At 40.8% G+C, this 20,201-nt stretch overlaps 1 protein-coding gene across 1 annotated transcript in view; it reads left to right on the forward strand.

The window, feature by feature from the left end:
• The window catches only part of LOC128744511 (protein phosphatase 1 regulatory subunit 14B), a 113,783-nt gene extending 108,246 nt beyond the window's left edge, over nt 1-5,537 (forward strand). The window contains exons 5-6 of the mRNA XM_053841573.1: nt 3,328-3,369; nt 3,520-5,537. Coding sequence (XP_053697548.1) covers nt 3,328-3,369; nt 3,520-3,561 — 84 coding nt within the window. The 3' untranslated portion in view covers nt 3,562-5,537. The remainder of the gene's footprint in view (nt 1-3,327; nt 3,370-3,519) is intronic.
• The last annotated feature ends 14,664 nt before the right edge of the window (nt 5,538-20,201 follow it).

Genomic DNA, 20,201 nt, shown 5'->3' on the forward strand with positions numbered 1-20,201 from the left:
ATTTCTGTTGATCTCTTAATTCCTCTATCTCACGATTTCTCAATCTCTCCAGATCTCATGATCCACCTCGATCTCTTCATTTCTCAATCTCTCGATCTGCTGTTCTCTTTCGATCTCATAATTCCTCTCGATGTCTCAATCCCTTCCAATCTCTCGAAGTTTTCTCTATCTCTATCACTCGATCTTTTGATCTTTCGATCCCTCAATCTCTTGATCTTTCGATCCCTCAATCTCTTGATCATTCGATCTCCGATCTCTCTCGATCTCTATCGATCTCTCGATCTTTATCGATGTCTCGATCTCTATCGATTTCTCAATCTCTATCGATCTCTTAATCACTTTATCTGCCTCGATCTCTCTATTTCTCAAAATTTTCTCCTGTTTTCTTTCGATTTCTTGATCTATTTTGATCTCTCTTAATATCATTCGGTATCTCTTGATCTCTGGATCCCTCTCAGTCTATCCATCTTTCGATCTCTTTCGATCCCTCTGGATCTTATCATCCTTCTCGATTTCTCGATCACTCTCTATTTCTCTTGATCTCTCGATTTCTCTCAGTCTCTCATTCTTTCGGTCTCTCTCGATCCCTCTAAATTTTTCAATCCCTCTCGATGTTCGATCCCTCTGAATCTTTCAATCAGTATCGATCTTCGATCCCTCTTAATCTTTCGATTTTCCTCTAACTCTTACAGATCTTTCGATCTCTCAATTCCTTGATCTCGTTGGACCTCTCGACTTCTAGATCTCTTGATTTCTCGATCTCTCAAACTCATGATCTCCCATTTCTCATTCTCTCTCGATCTTCCGTTCGCTTTTGATCTCTCGATCCTTATCGATCTCCCAGATCACTCCAGATCCCTCTCAGTCTCCGATCATTCGATCTCCTTCGATTTCCAAATCCCTCTAGATCTCTATTTCTTGATCTCTTTCGACTTTTCCATCTCTCAATCTCCCTTGAACTCTCACAATCCCTCTCGATCTCTTTTGATTTCCCTATCTTTATTGATTTCTTTTGATGTTTCATTCTCTCGCTCTCTCGATCGTTCAATCTCTCTTGATCTCTTGCTCTGCCTCGATTTCTTCATTTCTTAATCTTACTCGATCTACTGGAGTTTTGGAGCGTCTAAGTAGAATTCGAAACCTAAAAATTAAATAAAAAGAAAACTTATCCAATTCATTTCTACTATGTATATTTAATTCACAACAGATACGTATTTCGCTTTAGAGTTAAATTGGATAAGTTTTCTTTTTATTTAATTTTTAGATTTTTAAGCTCTCTCGATCTCCCGTTCTCTTTCGATTTCTCGATCTCTTTCCATCTCCCTCGATCTCTTTCGATCTCTCCTTCCCTCTCAATTCCACAATCTTTCGATCTCTCCCGATCCCTCTCGATCTCTCTCGGTCTCTTTTGAGCTTTCGATCCCTCTCAGTCTCTCAATCTTTCGATTTCTCTCGATCTCCTAATCCCTCTTGATCTCTCGATCTCTTTTGAACTCTCTTAGTCTTTCTTGATCTCAAACTCCAACTCTTGATTTTTCGATCTCTTTCAATCTCTCGATCTTTCGATTTCTCTCGATCTAAAAATTCCTCTCGATCTTTCGATCTCTCTTGATCTCTTGATCTCTCTAGATCTTTTGAACTGCCTCGTTCTCTCCATTTTATATTTTCTCTCGAACTCCCGTGCTCTTTCGATTTTTCGATCTCTTTCGAACTCTCTCGATCTCTCTCGTTTTCTCTTGATCTCTCGATGCATCTCAGTCTCTCAATTCTTCAATCTCCCTCGATCCCTCTGGATCTCCCAATACTTCTCGATTTCTCGATATCCCTCGATCTCTCTCGGTCGCTCTTGATCTCTCGATCCCTCTCAGTTCCTCAATCTTTCGATTTTTCTCCATTCCTCTATTGATCTCGAGCTCTCGCTCTCTCCATCGCCTCATCTCTCTTGATCTTCCAGTTCCACGATCTCTCTTAGTCTCTTTCGATCTCCCGATCGCCCGATTGCTCTCGACCTCTTGATCTGTTTCGATCTCTTCATTTCTCAATCTGTCTCGATCTTCCGTTCTTTTTCGTTTTCTCGATCTCCTTCTATCTCTCTCGGTCTCTTTTGATCTGTCGATCTCTCGGTCTCTCTCGACATCTGAAATAGCAAATCTAAAAATTGAGCAAGTGGTGAGAGCAAAAAAGCAAGAAAGAATTCCAGATACTGAAGATCACTAAATATAAAGCACACAGTCAGTGTATTCAGTTTTTTACTTTCTGCTCAACAAAAAGATCCACAGTTTAGCTGGTTCATAATGCGAGTAAACTTATTCCGATCTCGCGACGATACATGTGACCTACATGCTTCAACATGGACCTGCAGTGAACCACGCGGGCTTTCTTCAGCCTGCCAAAGAGGGTATTTTCAGCCTATTAAGCGGTGGCCTCAGCAAAATCCATGAATTATCTTGAAACTCTATTTATTCGTCACCAGGTTTTTCATACCAATTGGTTAGATAACATTGGATTACTGAATATCGGAGCGTATTTTGGTATTAATAAAACACTTTTAAATTTGAGTTTTGGTCGCGATAAATGATAAGGGTTGCTGCGGCTATTTTGGGCCTGCGACACTAAATTGTCGACTCAACATTCTAGAAGCGTTCTTGGTGGCTCTACCTTGCGCATTTACAGTAGTGTAAATGATGAAAATAGTTATAACACTTCAAAGCGTACGGGTGCTACATTCTTTTCAGTATTGTTATATGGCGGCAAAGTTTTTATTTTGGAAAGCGCAGCAAAAGAAAAGGAATGTATGCTGAATTTAGCAGCCGTCGGTATCCTACTGTCAATGTTTACGCCGACAAATTTAATAGCATTTGGACAATTTGAATTTATATTCAAATGAGCTAGCCTTGTATATTTAAGTCGCGAGCAATAGGGTTTTTTTTATCAGAATAAGCTCTTCTTTTTAACAAGAACGCAAAAAAATAAATTGCCGAGGGCTTACCAACGGGAACAGATTGTGATTACCCTTTTCTAATACTTCTATACTAAAGCAGTGGGTGGTATTCTAAGAAATACCCGGTGATCAATTGCCTAAATGAAATCAATCAACGAAGTGATTTGGGGCATTATTACAGAATCAAGACAAGTAAAAGATTTCCTAGAATGAAGCATGCTGGAGGCTTGTTTTCGTCGTCATCGTCGGTCCTATTTAGAGCACGCGAGTGCTCTAACGTAATCCTCAGTAAAGCATTTAGCATTGAAACAGAATTCATTTATCACCAGCACCACCACCGCATTGTATAGAAAAAAGCAATAAATATATTTTTCTTTTGCTTACAGAGCCTCCTGTCAGTTTGCAAACGACCTCCCCAAGACATATCGGTAAGTAGCGCCGGGTTGCTATGGTTTCGAAACCCTTTAAATGTTGTTGCGTTGTTCAGTCACCGAATGCCATATACCAATCAAGGCCCATTCGTAACGCTCTGGTGACTTTGTACTAATTTCATTCTACCCATTTCCGTCTACTTTCAGAAATTCATCAGCGACTTGCTGGACCGGGCAAAGACCCTCTGAGCTGGACTGGTCATTTCAGTTTAAATAAGAATGTAATTTTAATATTAAACAAACAAAAAAAATAACTTCAGCCGTAAGGACACACATTATTAAGGAAATGCAAGTGTTAATTTAATCTAAACAAAAATTGTAAAAGCTAAGAAGACAAAAAAACAAACAACAACAAACAGAACGTGCACGAGCGTCATTCTCGTATTGTGTAAGTTGGAACAAAAAACAGAAACAAAAAAAAAAGGTTTAAGATCAATAAGGCTCAAAACGTTTTAGCAAAATCCTGGACAAAATTGAAACTTTGCAATCGAACATAAAATTAAAACAAAAAAAAAATGGCTGGTTCGAACCGGCAGGCCAATGAATCAATTTGATAATCTTGTAAGTGAATATTTTAGATTTGACGTGTAAGGGATAATGTTGTTCACAAGTTATATGAAAAACAACCGTGTTTAGTGATTTACTGTTTTTTTTCTCTCGGCTTAAGTAAAATCTAAGTTAAACGTTCTCTCTTAGTTTTTAACTAGACTAGACTGTTAAGTGGCAAAACAAAACAAAAAAAAACTGCATCGAAGTCTTTATACGCAAAAAGCTTGACAACAATCGTTGGTTTTTTGTTCATCACGTGATTATGACAATGAGGAAATGCAAACAGTGTAACACACGGAAGCGAAGGGATATAGCTGAGAAAGATTTGATTTTTCTCCAAAGAATAATTTAATTATCTGAAAACTAATGCTTAAGTTAGCGGTTACAAATAGATGAAGCAAAAGCGAGCAGGAACATATACAGATACAAATTAAGCTATAAGTTAAACGGGAAAAGAAAGCAGAGTTGTCCCCTTAATATTGTGTTAACAATTTGACATTTCGATGTTGCTCACAGTAATGTTCTCCTAGTTTCTGCCAACCACAAGATTTGCTCATCGCTCGTTTGTTTCGTTCGTTAATTTTTTCGTTTTTGTAAAACCACTGCCAGGAGTGCTGAGGGCTGCCACCTAGCCAAGATGAGGAAAAGCTCAGTTCAATCAAAAACCGAAAGGTGTAAAGGGCTTTTACCGTGCTCACGGTGGACAAATCTTCCGTTTCAATTGAATAAAAAAACATAATTCTGAAGTGTAGTTATTTACAACGCCAAAGGCATGAACTCGGTGAAACTGAAGTCATTGAATTTAGAATAATAAATTGGAATTAAGCAAACGAACGAGAGCCAGTGAAACACGGGATAGTTGCTCGTTACAATGAAAAGAACTACTGAAATAGTATATGTAACATTACACACATGAAAATCATCCATAGAAAACAGAAGGCCAATCTAAAATCATCCAAATCATCTTAACACTGATTTGATGCTTATGCTTTTTCGCTGCAAGTTTATAGCCTTGGTGGAGTTTTGATCATTGCACTGGCGAAACACAAAAAAAGGAAGTTTACTGCTACTGCTCGAGCGTGTTTTTTAAGTATATTATCATTCATATCATTGAGTAACGACAACAAAAGATTAGGCAAATATATCTTACCGTGCACACATGTAACTTCTTCTAAAATATCAGTCTATACAAAATGTTTGGTAGTGTATTCACCGTTCAGCTATTGATAGGATACTATTCACATTTAACAGAGTATGTTTTAGGCTTGGCTTGAGCCGTAGCTCACACATCTTAATCGAAAAATACTGTCAATAACACCCACATGCGAGAAAAAAAACAACAGAAGAACAACCATAACTGTATTTAGAAATGCTAGAAATAAAAAGCAAAACAAAACAAAAACAATAGATTGCCCCAACAAAACACACACACTCAAACAAACAATGCAAAAAAAAAGTGTTTGTACCGTTTCCCCAGGTGGAAATCAATGTGATCCAAATAAGTAAACGTATTTTTGAAAAACTGCAACCAAGCAAAATGCATCATCTGCTTCGATGTCTATAAAACACTGCTCATGCTGATCGTACTTTGTTACGTACGAAGCAGATCAGAATAAACAAACAAACAAACAAACAAACAAACAAACAAACAAACAGAAAAATAGTCGTCGTCCGTAACGGAGGAATGTCCCCAACAAAGGAAAAGAAAAAAACAAGAAAACTGCGGTTGACGAAAGTTTGACCGCACCATAATGCAAAACACGTACATACATATAATTCATGCATGCATTGTTCATAGTGTAATAGTAACTCGATTTAAAAGAGTTTCAGCTTTAGAGCAGAGAGCTGCTGCCGGGCAAGCCAATTTAGAGGAGGAGAGAGCATTGCATTGGTTCAGAAGGTTCAGCGATGGCGCGAATAAAAAGCTCGTAGATTAATGCACAGCATCATTATGAACCGCCATCTGTCTGGAGAACAAAAAAAGGTGTAGGGATTCGGTTATCGGTACATTGTGGCAGTTGGAAAGGGATGTGAATTGACAGGTATGAATGAAAAACAAAACAAAAAAAATAATAAAGAGAATAAAGTTTACAGAAAAATGTGAATATTAGCAGTGTGTGTGTTTTTTACTCTTAAGGTGCGTTTAGACTGGCAACCAAAAAAAACTAAACGTCAGTGTCTAAACCTTTAGCACCTGTGATAATTTGTGTATCCTTTGTGGTTAACACGAATGTGGCGTTACCGCGGAAACCACCTAACGCTCCTGCGGCAGACGCTCGAAACATAGCAAGCTGGGATAAATCGCGTCTTCACTGTTCACTCCAAGGTGAGTTAAAATAGGTGATCTAGTTTTCACAGTTTGTAGAACAGAAGTGCGCGGAACGATTGGTTAGCAACCATCGACGTTGTTTATACATTCAACAGTTTCCGCTTTGAAAATTTCGGTGATCGTCAAGGGTAACCCAGCGGGGGTGAAAAACAAATTTCAACATCAGAAAACCTCTCTTGACTAACCTTGGTTCACTCTATGACAGTTGAAAAACTTTTATTGTTTCGAAGTGAAGTTCCACTGTTTCAGTACCGGTTCTGTCTTTGATTTTGTGAAATAATAGTCTTCAATGGTAAGAAATATTTACTCTTACTTTTAATGGAGTTTTATTATAGTGAAATACGTTATGAATACCGGCGAATGATTCGCGATGTAGGCAAAAACTACAGTCAACCAAAAAAGTAGTCGGATAGCAGCGCATAAATTTTTCTTTTAGCAATTTTGCGCAGTATTTTTGCAAAGACTGGTAGGGTAGATGCTCCAGTAATGGAGGGATTATGTCGGGGGATAGTGTGTAAGGACAATTTGAACGCTCAATTTATCAGTTTCCGATTGAACTACATGATAATATGATGCACCATAGTGTTGGCTTTAAATATATACTAAAATTATACCATTCTGCTGGTTAATATATCTAAAATATTGCTTTTCCTGACATTAGTATGTGCTCCTAAAGTAGTGGTATTGTTCCTATAATAGTGGAAAATTTGCCTATAATAGTGGAATGTTGTTTACCGCCTTAGCAACGCTTGCAATGAGCATGGCAGCAGGTGGATAACAACGTAGGCTTGTTAAAATGCTATGGATTGTTACGAATTTCTTAAGCAATTGCACTCTATTGGACTGTTGAAAAGGAATTTGTAATTTTCGCACCAACATCTTGAATTTTAACTGTGAATCTTAGATAAAACTGTTAACAAATATATATATAACAATAGTAAACGGAAATTATCTCGAAATCCGTCAAAATTATGATATATTTCGAGTTTCCACCACTACTGGTACTACCACAACTACTGGAGCATCTACCCTAACACATATTTTTTAAAACAATGTTTAACTAAAGCATATTTAGATGCACAACAAAAATTCGGGTAAAAGCTTTCCGTTTTGAAGATAGAGTACATATATTTTGAATTGCCTAAAAATGCAGCCAAAAAAGTATACGGACAGTTAACTATTAGTTGAAACAAATGTCCTTTCTCGCTCAACTACTACCTTGTAGGACCATTTACATTCTTGATGACCTGTTTTAATCTGTTTGGGATAAAATTAACAATTTTTCAAATATCCCTCTGTGAATTGCTGATCATTTTTTTTACAACAGCTCGGTTTAAGTCATTTTAATATGAAATCGAATGATTTTTCATTATAGAAATGAAATTATCTAAAAAGATGTTCAAAAGGGTTCAAATCTAGACTGAATACTGATGTTTCGATAGCGCTAGGACAATTGTATAGTGCCTACCGCTTAACCCTTTATAAGGCCGTGGCAATTATTTTGCCACCAACGAAAAATATTTGTTTTGCGTCTATAATGACATCAATATAATTTTAGAAGCAAAATAAAAAATTTTTGTTGGTGGCAATATAGTTGCCACTGCCTTATAAAGGGTTAAAACTATCGACAGTATGTTTAGATTCAACATCCCGGTACAATATGTATGTACCACACAATTATAATTTTGCTTTAATTTTGTCTAAAATTGTTCAGATAATTAAGTTTACACTTAGTTCTATCCAAAAATATATATATCTTTGCTACCTCGGAGCTTTTCATGCACCCCGACGAGGTATGACACCAACAACCCTTATGCAGGAATAACTAAAAGAGAAGGGCTACAAGAGGAAAATCACTCGTCAGCAAGTAAACAAGCAATGCGGTTAGTGTCATGCCATGCTGCCAGAGAGATGAGATCTTAAATATTCAATAAAATGACGATAATTAGGCTAAAAGGTTAGAACAACGATGGGTTTTACTCTCACATCTACCAAATAAATGCATTGGAAGTTTCGATTTCGTACCCGAAAATACTCAAACGTGATTGGCTGAAAGTAAATTCACTAGAATTGTTCAACTTTATGTAAAACTTCCAGCAACTAGCTGTAAAAATCCGTGTTTTTGTTAAAACCACAGAATAGCCACACGTTTTGTGAATGGATTAGTATGCAAACCACCAAAATCCGTACAGAACTGACTGAGTTATCGTCTACCACTTTTGCGTGTCTCGATCATTTTTGTCACTATTTTTTTTAAGAACATGAGCTATCTTACTAGCACGGACATCAGTTTGATTATTACCAGTGCAACTGTAAGCAAACATGTGCTTGATAAAGAGTAAATTGTGCTGCGTTTTTGTTATTGTCAGATTTCAAGCACAGTTCGTTACATGGCTCAACGTCTTGGCTCATAAACTATTATCCTAAAAGTATCCGGATCGGATGTTTTCGGAACAATTCACTGTTCTTACAAAATCTCCCATCAATTAACCGTCGCTCGCCATGCTCTATTTGCTTTATTAGGGTAGTACGGTTTTCTGCACAAATCGATGCAATCCGTTTCCTACAATCTGCTGCCACCAAACTTTCCACAAAAAAGTGTCCTGAAACTCTGAACGATGGTTTTCCGTTTGGTCCGAGTTTATCCTACTGCTTTTCCTATAGCACGCTATTATTTAGCCGATGCTATTAATTAGGCGTCGCTAGCGATCGGCTAGTTATCAAAAGAATAAAATAAAATACAAAAGAAACAATTAGTACAATGCTTAGATTGTGTAACTAAATACTTTCTAATATGCTTTCTTCTTACACGAATCCTTCCACTTTCTAATCCTTTTTTTGTTCCATAGACTTCACTTACCAGTTAAATTGACAACTATTCTGCCTCCAACCAACGTCGAACAAAAACCTATCCGGAAAACTACGGGAATTTTTTTTTCAAGCTACTGCGCCACTGCGAAACCAACGAAAAAATTTTGCCGGTACACATCCGTGTAGCAAGAAACTTTCGCACCAATATGAACTCTATTCACACTCGAAACCAAATTTTCTCGTCGCCACTAAAACTTAACTACCACTTAACGGACTTTCGGGATTTTAACCGTAATATAAAATGCGCCGTTCTTAGTTACAGCTCATGTATTTATATATTACCCTACCAAGGGGTTTGGACATCGATGTTAAAAGATCAATTATTAACTAGTATTCTCTGTAGCTTAAAAGATGATTTCTTGGCACTTTGCTTATTGATTATTTTCATACATTATAGCAATACAGCTAAAAGCTTGTAAAGAAAAGCAACTAACTGACGCAGATCTATGAGCGATTCTGTGATTCTTCGCTCTGAGAGTTGCTACGTCACAGTACATGCATGAATATTCCTTGTTTTCTTACAAAACATCAGTTTCCAGTATATTCTTAGAATTATCGATATAATCGGCTGAGGGGAAAGGATGGTTGCTCTTTGCTATCAGCTCATTTTACGTTCAGGACATTAATTCGGTCTAGCTTCAATGTTCAAATTAGAAAATTGACTGAAGAGAAAGGGTTGCTTGAAACTTTCACAACAATATTTACTTTCAGATCAATTCTCAATCAGAATCAATTCAGAACAATCGATCAATTCTCAGGAAAATTTCTTATGCAAATTGTTGCAAATATCTTTAAAATTACATTGCGTCAACTCGAATTACGATCCTGATGTCCGGTTAGTAAGACGTCGAAGGGGGGGGGGGGGATCCACCAATTATTTCAATTCCTGTGAGTTCTGGTTCTACCAATGTGTCTGGTAATTGAAATACTTCTTAAGCTATGAATATTACATAACAATTTATACTGGAGAAATTAAATATTGCGGAGAAAATGATAGGGTTCCAAATTTATGCATACATTTATGCATTATGCAAGTATCTGTGTAAATCGCATCTATGGTCACGGCACCAGTGCTCGTGATCATCAGTTCACTTACCAACGGGACTGTGATATTCAAAAGAAATAAGTATAGAACGAATGCTGCATTACAAGACTATTACGACCAACACTTAGATCTATTGTGGTGGATCTACATGGACAATAGGGATTGTATGTGCGGAATGCACAATGTATTGTAGGCACGTTAGGCAATCTGCCGCTAGCTTGCAAGTGGTCTAATCAACTCTCGCGCAACTTTTCAAAAGGATCTAAGTAACATTGTGTGACTTTCTTTGGCGTCTCTCTTTTCAAATTAGTTCGGCGTCATAAAAAAAATTTCTTAACGTTTAGCTAAATAGTGATTCCAGCAACCGATTCATACAAAGCCGATGTTTTAAACTATGTTTGCATCGCCGTGGAAAGCGAAAGAGAAGAGGCAGAAAGAGAATCGCTCATTGTTACTTAGGTCCTTTGAAAAAGTCAGGACTCAGTAAATGCCATGCACTTATAGTATGAGCCAGATTACAAACGAATGGCCGAAACCCGAAACACACTGGACGGAATAACAATTCAAATGTTGGGTGTATACTGTCCTTACTCGCTAGCGCTCGTTCGGACTCAACTAACGGATGACTCCTACTAGTCAGTAAACCTAGAAATATGCATGCACCTGAATAGAGGTGATTGTCTGAATTTATGTTATGGCTCCGGTTCTCATTGTGTTGTGACACAGCGATGCCACTCAAGTGCATATTCGTAGAAAAGCGAAACTTTTTAAATTATGTCTAATATTGGTATGCCTAACGTCGCGCACCCGTTAGAAAGAGGCTCCAGAGAAAACAACGTTCACCAGCAGTGGCTTGACGGTGAAGAACTCGAAGTGCCTGATGAGCTCATGTATTTGGGATTTCTGGTCGTCACCGACAATAATACGAGTAAAGGGCCAAACAGAATGCTGCGTCAACGCGTCCGTCAGCGTTATTCTGACAGATTTCCCATGGGTTTACTGTCAAATTGACGCTGACGGATGCGTTGACGCAGCATTCTCATTGGCGTAGCTAGAGGGGGTGCCGAGGGAACCAGGTCCCCTCCAGAATTCTGCAGGCCCCCTCAAGAAATTTTAACATTTGGAATTGAAAATCCAAAACAAAAGCCAGTGTTCCCATTGCGCAGATGCATTTTTTTTCATTAGGCTTCGTAAACGCGACGTTGTCGTCGTTGTCAGTAGCACTCCGGCTCATGCTGTTTCAAGCAGTTGTCTCTATTTAACTCGATCTTGGGTCACTCGTCGCGAATTTCCCAGTCGGCTCAGAATTCACAAATTCGCTATGACGGCATCGCACGACCTCTTTTCTACTAGCTGAATGCGTGAAAATTATTTCCGACATATTTATGCGTTTTGCACTCTGTAACAAATCGCTATTCTGCTTCACGCAAACTCGAAACTAATGTAGGTGTCTCCACTGGGGCGCCGTCATAGTGAATAACTTTCGACCTGGTCGAGCCATCTTGCACATTGAGCCGCCCTGTTTCTGGTGCCGGTGCAGTTGTTTAAGAGAACTGTTTTCTTCGTACTGTTGTTCGCTTTCATTACGACATGTGCGGTCAACCGTAGCCTACTGGCTTTGACCAGATGACGATGGGAATCTCTCCAAACAGTACCTGTAGCATTCATACGTCTCCGCCACTCTTAGCTTTCAGTTTGTACTCCGCCAACTATCGTCCGCAGTACCTTTCGCTCGAACACGGCAAGCGCACGTATGTTCTCCGTGAGCGGTATCTCGGCTTCCAGTCCATAAAGAATTACTGTTCTTCGCACGGCGGCGCATGCCTTTTGATTGTCGCGTTTTGCGAATGTCAAAGTAGGCGCGATTTCCCGCTTAAATGCGCCACTGGATCTTCTTACTAGTGTTGTAATCCGCGGTTACCAGCGATCCCAAATACACGAATTCATCTACCACTTCTAGTTCGTCAACAGTTTTCGTCGGTGGGAAGCATGCGTTTGTTTCCTTTGAGCCTCTTTCTTTCATGTATTTGATCTTCGAAGCGTTTATGCTTAGCCCTGTCCTAGACTCGGCTTTCATCGAACCACCCCCTCAAGAGCGACGTTGAATAGCATGCAAGATTAGATGACACTTTATTTCAAAGGGACACGAGAGTGTGCTTGAGATGCGCACGAAACACATCACCCGATCCAACGTAGCTCTAATCAGTCGCGTCAGTTTATCCTGAAAACCGTGTTCGCTCATTATCTGCCTTAGCTGGTTTCAATCGACTGTATCGTATGCTACTTTGAAATCAATAAAGATGTGTTGCGTGGGCGCGTTGTACTCCTAGCATTTTCGCAAAATCTGTCGGACGGTAACCATCTGGTCCGTAGTTGCGCGGTCCTTGATGAAGCCCTCCTGGTAATTCCTTGTCGATGACAGCCTGCGTAACAGGATCACAATGGAAAATTTTTTGGAAGGCACCCTTGTAAGTAAAGGGGTTCTACTTATGATTCGAGCATGTAGACTTACCGTTTTCTCCCAGGGGGCTTCCTATCTAACCGATGTAAAACGAGTAGAACTTTCCCCGGACGCGCATTGGCTGCTTGGCGAGCACGGGACCGTTGTTCTGCGGGCGGGGCTCTTCTTAGGTGAACGACACGAGGCTGTCACTTGCGGGGCAAACTCTTCTTGTCGGTGGATTTTCTATACTCTTAGCGCACTGACTGACACTTAGTTCGTACACTATAGTGGCTACCACGTGCCCGGGTACATTTTTTTGGAATGGAGTCCCTGCACTGGCTTACCCACCGATATTTTACGGAAACGGGCTATCGAGATAGCAGTTATTATTTTCGCGGACACACTTCACCTCAGGGCACACGGATTCTTCCTTCTCTCCTCGGCGTTTACGCGGACTTCGCCCGAAAAGGCAGATCGACCCTAAATCGTGTTGAGAACCCGCTCGCACGATTTACGCAGCGCGGGTCTAATGCGGTAGATTTAAGTAGCGGGGTTTTTTCCATTTTGTATTTTTGGCACTATGAGGCGGACCGCGTTCAGGCCGGCCAAAACACCACAACCTCCTTTGCGTGATACTTCTTGATGAAGGGAGCAACTTCTGGCGGGGACTTCATGCTGCATATCTGCACATTTACCGCAAGCCCTGAAGGAAAGAACAGCGGCTTGAACATTCCCTTTTCGCTGATCGTCAACTACAGAAAGACCTTCTTTGGGAACTTGGTGTGGGATATATATTTGACCTCATCGCTTACCTCATGGTGGGAAACGCAATGTCTTGCCGTCCAGCGTCATGTAGGACGCGTTATCCTTCACCAGAAAGATGGGTTTTACCAGCATCCTCAGCCTCACCTTCAGCCGTGAATGCCTGTTGCTGGTTCATTTTGGCTTCACCGTTCAACCAGTTGCTTCGACCTCCCCAAGGTGCTGTAAAATGAATCCCCCTTGCTGTCGGTGTTTCTCTTTAGCTTCTATTGCACTTTACCTTTCTTTACCTTGGGTACGTTATAAGTGCTGAATTGGCTACATCCCACGGAAACGAAATGCTTCACGATGGCCAACTTCTTCACCCCGGTATATAGCTGGCAGCATTAAGCGTAGTATACTGACTGTTTTTGGCATGGCTGCTGCAAATCAACGCTGTAAAATTATTTCTGTATACAGTAGGCTTACTACGATTAACGCTACATAGCATAGATGTAATCATCACCATTTGGCTAGATAATCACATAAAAAATCGCGAAAATCAGCTCTAAATTTAATGCATAATTTATGTCCAAAAACCAACGATTGTCTTCCGTTACTACTTACTTAATTGGCCTAACGTCTTATGACAAGGCCTGCGCAGTATAATTTCTCTATCTGTTTCGGTCCATGGCAACTGATCTCCAGTTCCGCGGGCACCCAGTGCTCGCCAGATCTCGCTCCACCTGGTCTTGCCACCTCGCTCGCTGTGCCCCTCTTCGTCTTGTTCCTACCGGATTTGATGCGAAAACCATTTTTACAGGATAGTTGTCCGGCATTCTAGCAACATGTCCTGCCCAACGTATCCGTCCAGCTTTAACCACTTTCTGAATACTTGGTTCGCCGTAGAGACGCGCGAGCTCGTGGTTCATTCTTCGCCTCCATACACCGTTCTCTTGCACTCCACCAAAGATGGTTCCTAGCACCCGCCGTTCGAAAACCCCGAGTGCTCGTAGGTCCTCTTCTAGCAATGTCCACGTTTCGTGCCCGTAGAGGACAACCGGTCTAATTAGCATTTTGTACAGTGTGCACTTTGTACGGGGGCTCAGATTGTTCGACCGCAAGTGTTTGTGGAGTCCGTAGTAGGCCCGACTTCCGCTGATAATACGTCTTTTAATCTCACGGCTTTAATCTCTTTAATTGTTGTCCTCTGTTGCCAGCGAGCCAAGGTATACGAACTCGTCGACTACCTCGAACTCATCCCCGTCGATTACCACGGTGCTGCCCAAGCGAGCCCTGTCGCGCTCGGTCCCGCCCGCCAGCATATACTTCGTTTTAGACGTATTTATCTGCAATCCAATCTTCTCTGCTTCGCGTTTCAGTCTGGTGTACTGATCTTCCACCGCCTCAAATGTTCTGGCTGGTAAATGGCTTGGTAATGCGTACCATCGCACAGTGGTCCCATTGGTATCAGAACACGCGTTTTTTTAATTGCGCCCAAATGGTTGATTATACTGGTTAAGTATGTTCAGAGAAATTTCTCAGCGTTAAAAGCTCTTTCATATGGCATGAACGATTAGTTGATTAATCCCCCTAAAAGTTAGATAAAAAAATTATTTTTTGAACAGTAAGAGATACAGCAAAACAAAGTTCTACAAAATTTTTGAAAAGATTATTATAAAGAACTTTGCCAAAGAAAGTAACCTTCTAGCTATTATAGTTTTAGAGATAAAGAACAATTTTTGTGGAGACTTTACGAAAATCAATTTTTTGACCACAGTTCTTTCTACAATATTTATACGCATTAGATATGTTTGGCAAAGATTTTCTAATAGTCAAATTACATACTTTTGTAGAATATAGTAACTTGCTATCGTCAATATTTGCGGAGAAAATTAAAGTTTTTGTTTAAAAATTAACCAATTTTCAACAGCAATAACTCCCAAACATGCAAATATATTCAAACCATTTATTACCCATGTGAAAGTACAAGAAAAATACTACAAAATGCAAAACAAATTAGCTTGACCCTGGCTATCCCTCTACCAAAGCACTCGCATTGAAAATTGTTACTCGGTTGAATTTAATATGGCGTAGTGTAAAAACCGTGTTATCCCGATCAAGTAAGTGTGCAAAATAAATAATGAAAATGTGTAATCCAAGCAGCATGGATTATTTGTAGAGATACAGAAAAAGATTTTCAAAATTCGTTTTCGGATGAAATTTGATTACTGCAGTTCGAGGTGTACGAATTTCGAAATGTATTTGAAGATTCTTCATCCTCACTATCGCTATTATTGTGCATATCATATGTACTGACCAACAGTTGCAGTAGGTACATCTTCAGAGGACATGGCGTTTTCGTTATTTGGTAGTTCCCTCATGCTAGAAATTACCGGATCAGAAGATTCTAACAGACGGCAGAAGATCCGTATTTGTAGCCATTCTGGAGATCTTCCTTGTATGATGAGTTCGGAACTGTTGTATGTCCTTGTCCACCATTGTCATCATCAGCTCGTAACCACTACCGTTCTACCTTCACATTCAATGGATGTAGGATGAAGTTTTGCGATTTGCTGATCTATGTTAATTTTTTCTTGCAGCGTTAGTGCAGTCGTTTCCTTTGCAAACTGGAGATGCAACGGCCGGCAATACCTGGTCGAAGACGATCTAATTAGGCTAATTCAAAGAAACATATCTGGTCGAAGATGGATGTGGATTTAGGAATATATTCTTTCCATTTGTTACTGCTTTCATGGGAACAATTGATGTGACACAAAGACTTGAGTTGGACTTCGTGCCATCATCATCAATGAATGTTTGCTAATACTTGTTAAGATCTGCGATTCCATCTTCCATCGCAACCGTACTTTACGAAAAAAGTTACTGTCTTCAGTTCTTCATCAGAAAACGTGTCAAGTATTATCAGCTTTCAAGCTGATAATACTTGACGAGGTCTGATATGCACAGTAACAGCGATAGTGAGGATGAAGTTCAAATACACTTCGAAATTTGTGCACCTCGAACTGCAGTAATTAAATTTCATCCGAATACGAATTTTGAAAATCTTAATAATCCATGCTACTTGGATTACACATTTTCATTATTTATTTTGCACACTTACTTGATCGGGATAACACGGTTTTTACACTACGCCATATTAAATTCAACCGAGTAACAATTTTCAATGCGAGTGCTTTGGTAGAGGGATAGCCAGGGTCAAGCTAATTTGTTTTGCATTTTGTAGTATTTTTCTTGTACTTTCACATGGGTAATAAATGGTTTGAATATATTTGCATGTTTGGGAGTTATTGCTGTTGAAAATTGGTTAATTTTTAAACAAAAACTTTAATTTTATCCGCAAATATTGACGATAGCAAGTTACTATATTCTACAAAAGTATGTAATTTGACTGTTAGAAAATCTTTGCTAAACATGTCTAATGCGTATAAATACTGTAGAAAGAACTGTGGTCAAAAAATTGATTTTCGTAAAGTCTCCACAAAAATTGTTCTTTATCTCTAAAACTATAATAGCTAGAAGGTTACTTTCTTCGGCAAAGTTCTTTATAATAATCTTTTCAAAAATTTTGTAGAACTTTGTTTTGCTGTATCTCTTACTGTTCAAAAAATAAATTTTTTATCTAACTTTTAGGGGGATTAATCAAATAATCGTTCATGCCATATGAAAGAGCTTTTAACGCTGAGAAATTTCTCTGAACATACTTAACCAGTATAATCAACCATTTGGGCGCAATTAAAAAAACGCGTGTTCTGATACCAATGGGACCACTGTGCATCGGTGCCTTGTGCACTGGGCATAAAATAGACCCCACAGTGGTTCACAGCCTCTTACCTAGCAACTCCTACCCAACCTCCTCGTGGTACCAGCCGGGATACGAGCAACCTCGGGTGGAGATCGGGTAACCAACCCCGGTGGAAACCAAGGTCGTATGCTGACAGGAGGGTATGCTGGGGAGGAGGGCTCCTTCGAGCTACGTTGGCCCTCCGGCGATACTGTGGGGTTGGTTGCGGGCTTTGCAAGCCTGAACCACTAAACAAACCAAAGCAATGGACTCCGTAAGTAATAATAATAACTCTAATCGGAACAATCGGCAAAGATCCAGGCGACAGAATCAAGGGCCGATTCTTCCATATAAGCATAATTAACGTGCACAGCCCTCACCTCGGAAGTACCGATCATGACAAAGACGAATTCTACGCGCAGTTGGAGCGTGAATACGACCGCTGCCCAAGACATGATGTCAAAATTATCATCGGGGACTGTAATGCTCAGGTTGGTCAGGAGGAGGAATTCAAACCGGTGATTGGACGGTTCAGCGCTCACCCGCAAACGAACGAAAACGGCCTAAGACTTGTCGACTTCGCCGCCTCCAAGAACATGGCCATACGTAGTACCTTCTTCCAGCATAACCTCTACCATCGGTACACCTGGAGATCACCCAACCAGACAGAATCACAAATCGACCACGTTCTGATAGATGGTCGGCACTTTTCAGACATTATCGACGTCAGAACCTATCCGGGCGCTAACATTGATTCGGATCACTACCTAGTGATGGTAAGGATACGTCAAAAACTATCTGTTGTGAACAACATACGATACCGCCGCCCGCCACGGTATAATCTAGCGCGACTGAAGCAACCAGAGGTCGCCGAAAACTACGCGTTATCTCTCGAAACCGCGCTGCCGGAAGAGGGAGAGCTGGATGAAGCCCCTCTTGAAGACTGTTGGAATGCCGTGAAAACAGCCATTAACAGCGTAGCGGAGAACGTCCTAGGCAGTGTGGCACCGAATCGACGTAACGAATGGTTTGACGAGGAATGCCAGCAGATATTGGATGAGAAGAACGCAGCGCGGGTACAAATGCTGCGTAGAGCCACCCGTCAGAACGTGGAGCGATACAAACAGAAGCGGAGGCAGCAAACCCGACTCTTCAAGGAAAAGAAGCGCCACCAAGAGGAGAAGGAGTGCGAAGAACTCGAACAGCTGTACCGCTTTCACGACACACGGAAGTTCTATCAGAAACTCAACGGATCTCGCAAAGGCTTCGTGCCGCGGGCCGAAATGTGCAGAGATAAAGATGGAGGTATCTTGACTGATGACCGTGCGGTGATCGAAAGGTGGAAGCAGCACGACGATGAACACCTGAATGGCGTGCAGGCGGAAGACCATGATAGCGGAGGAAGTGACCACATTGGTGCAGCAAGCGACGAAGATGTGCCACCCCCATCGATAAGGGAAGTTAAAGAAGCCATCCAGCGGCTGAAGAACAACAAAGCAGCGGGAAAGGATGGCATTGGAGCGGAACTTATTAAAATGGGCCCGGACAAGTTGGCCGGCTGTCTGCATCAATTGATTGTCAAGATTTGGGATACGGAACGACTACCGGAGGAGTGGAAAGACGGGGTTATCTGCCCTATCTACAAGAAAGGCAATAAGCTGGATTGTGAGAACTACCGAGCCATCACTATCCTGAATGCCGCCTACAAAGTGCTGTCCCAAGTCCTCTTTCATCGACTATCGCCAATAGCCAATAGATTTGTGGGAAGTTACCAGGCCGGCTTCATGGAGGGTCGGTCTACAACAGACCAAATCTTCACCCTGCGGCAGATCCTCCAGAAGTGCCGCGAATCCGAGTCCCCACGCACCACCTGTTCATCGATTTCAAAGCCGCATATGATAGCGTAAACCGACAAGAGCTATGGAAAATTTTGGACGAAAACGGCTTTCCGGGTAAGCTTACTAGACTTATCATGGCTACGATGGATGGGATCCAGTGCTGTGTGAGAATGTCAGGTGGATTGTCGGACCCATTCGAATCTCGCAGGGGACTTCGACAAGGAGATGGTCTTTCCTGCCTGCTATTCAACATTGCGCTTGAAGGTGTTATAAGACGAGCGGCGATCGAAATGCGGGGCACGATTTTCAATAAATCCAGTCAATTTATCTGCTTTGCTGACGACGTGGATTGTCTTCCGTTATTTGGGCCAATTAAAAATGTGGTAATTTTTGGGTAATTTAGGTTTGGCGATTAGCGAATGGGAAACTTTCGCTAAACTGAGTTTATCGCTTAGAGCTTAGAGATCACCATCGTATACCTGGCAAAAGTCGAGAGGTTATAGAGGGCCGGCCATGTCGCAAGGATACCGAACGACTGTCTAGCGAAATCGGCACCAAGAATGGTGAGACCCAACGAGCTAGTCGGTTCGACCAGGTTGAATTGCAAGTGTCGAGACGTTGAACGAATTAGTGACGAGCTGCCGAGCAGGACCGATTCCACCCAACAAACATTTTTTTTGAATAGTAGCTTGTTCAACCATTGTACAGCTAATTAGTAAGTAACAAGCGTTTGACAAGCTGTTATTCAACAAAAATGTTTGTTGGGCAATGGTGACATAAGCCACCTTGGCTCTTTGCTGCTACAGGAGGATCCCAAGAAGCACATTTTTGGTACTTCTGGTTGCAGCCAGGCTTGGCATACACTTTTCGCTTCGATTTTGCTCTTTTTATTACTGCATCTCAGCCAAGCAATATTTGAAAAAGTGATGTATGGGGCGTTTGTAGAATTAGTTATTATCTACAATATTGCTGAAGTAAGCATTACTATGCCTTTTGTATTTTTGGCGCTATGAGGCTGCTACCCTCTTGGTAGCAAAAAGAGCGCTCTTTTTGCTACCAACGGCATTGCAGCCCTACAGCATCGTAAATACTAAAGATAAAACTTTACTTTCTTCAGCAATATTGTACATAATTACTAGCTCTACATATGCCCCATACACCACTTTTTCAAATTCTGTTTGGCTGAGGTGCAGTAATCAAAAGAGCAA

The sequence above is a fragment of the Sabethes cyaneus genome, chromosome 3 (assembly GCF_943734655.1).
Source record: "Sabethes cyaneus chromosome 3, idSabCyanKW18_F2, whole genome shotgun sequence".
NCBI classification, from domain to species: Eukaryota; Metazoa; Arthropoda; class Insecta; order Diptera; family Culicidae; genus Sabethes; species Sabethes cyaneus.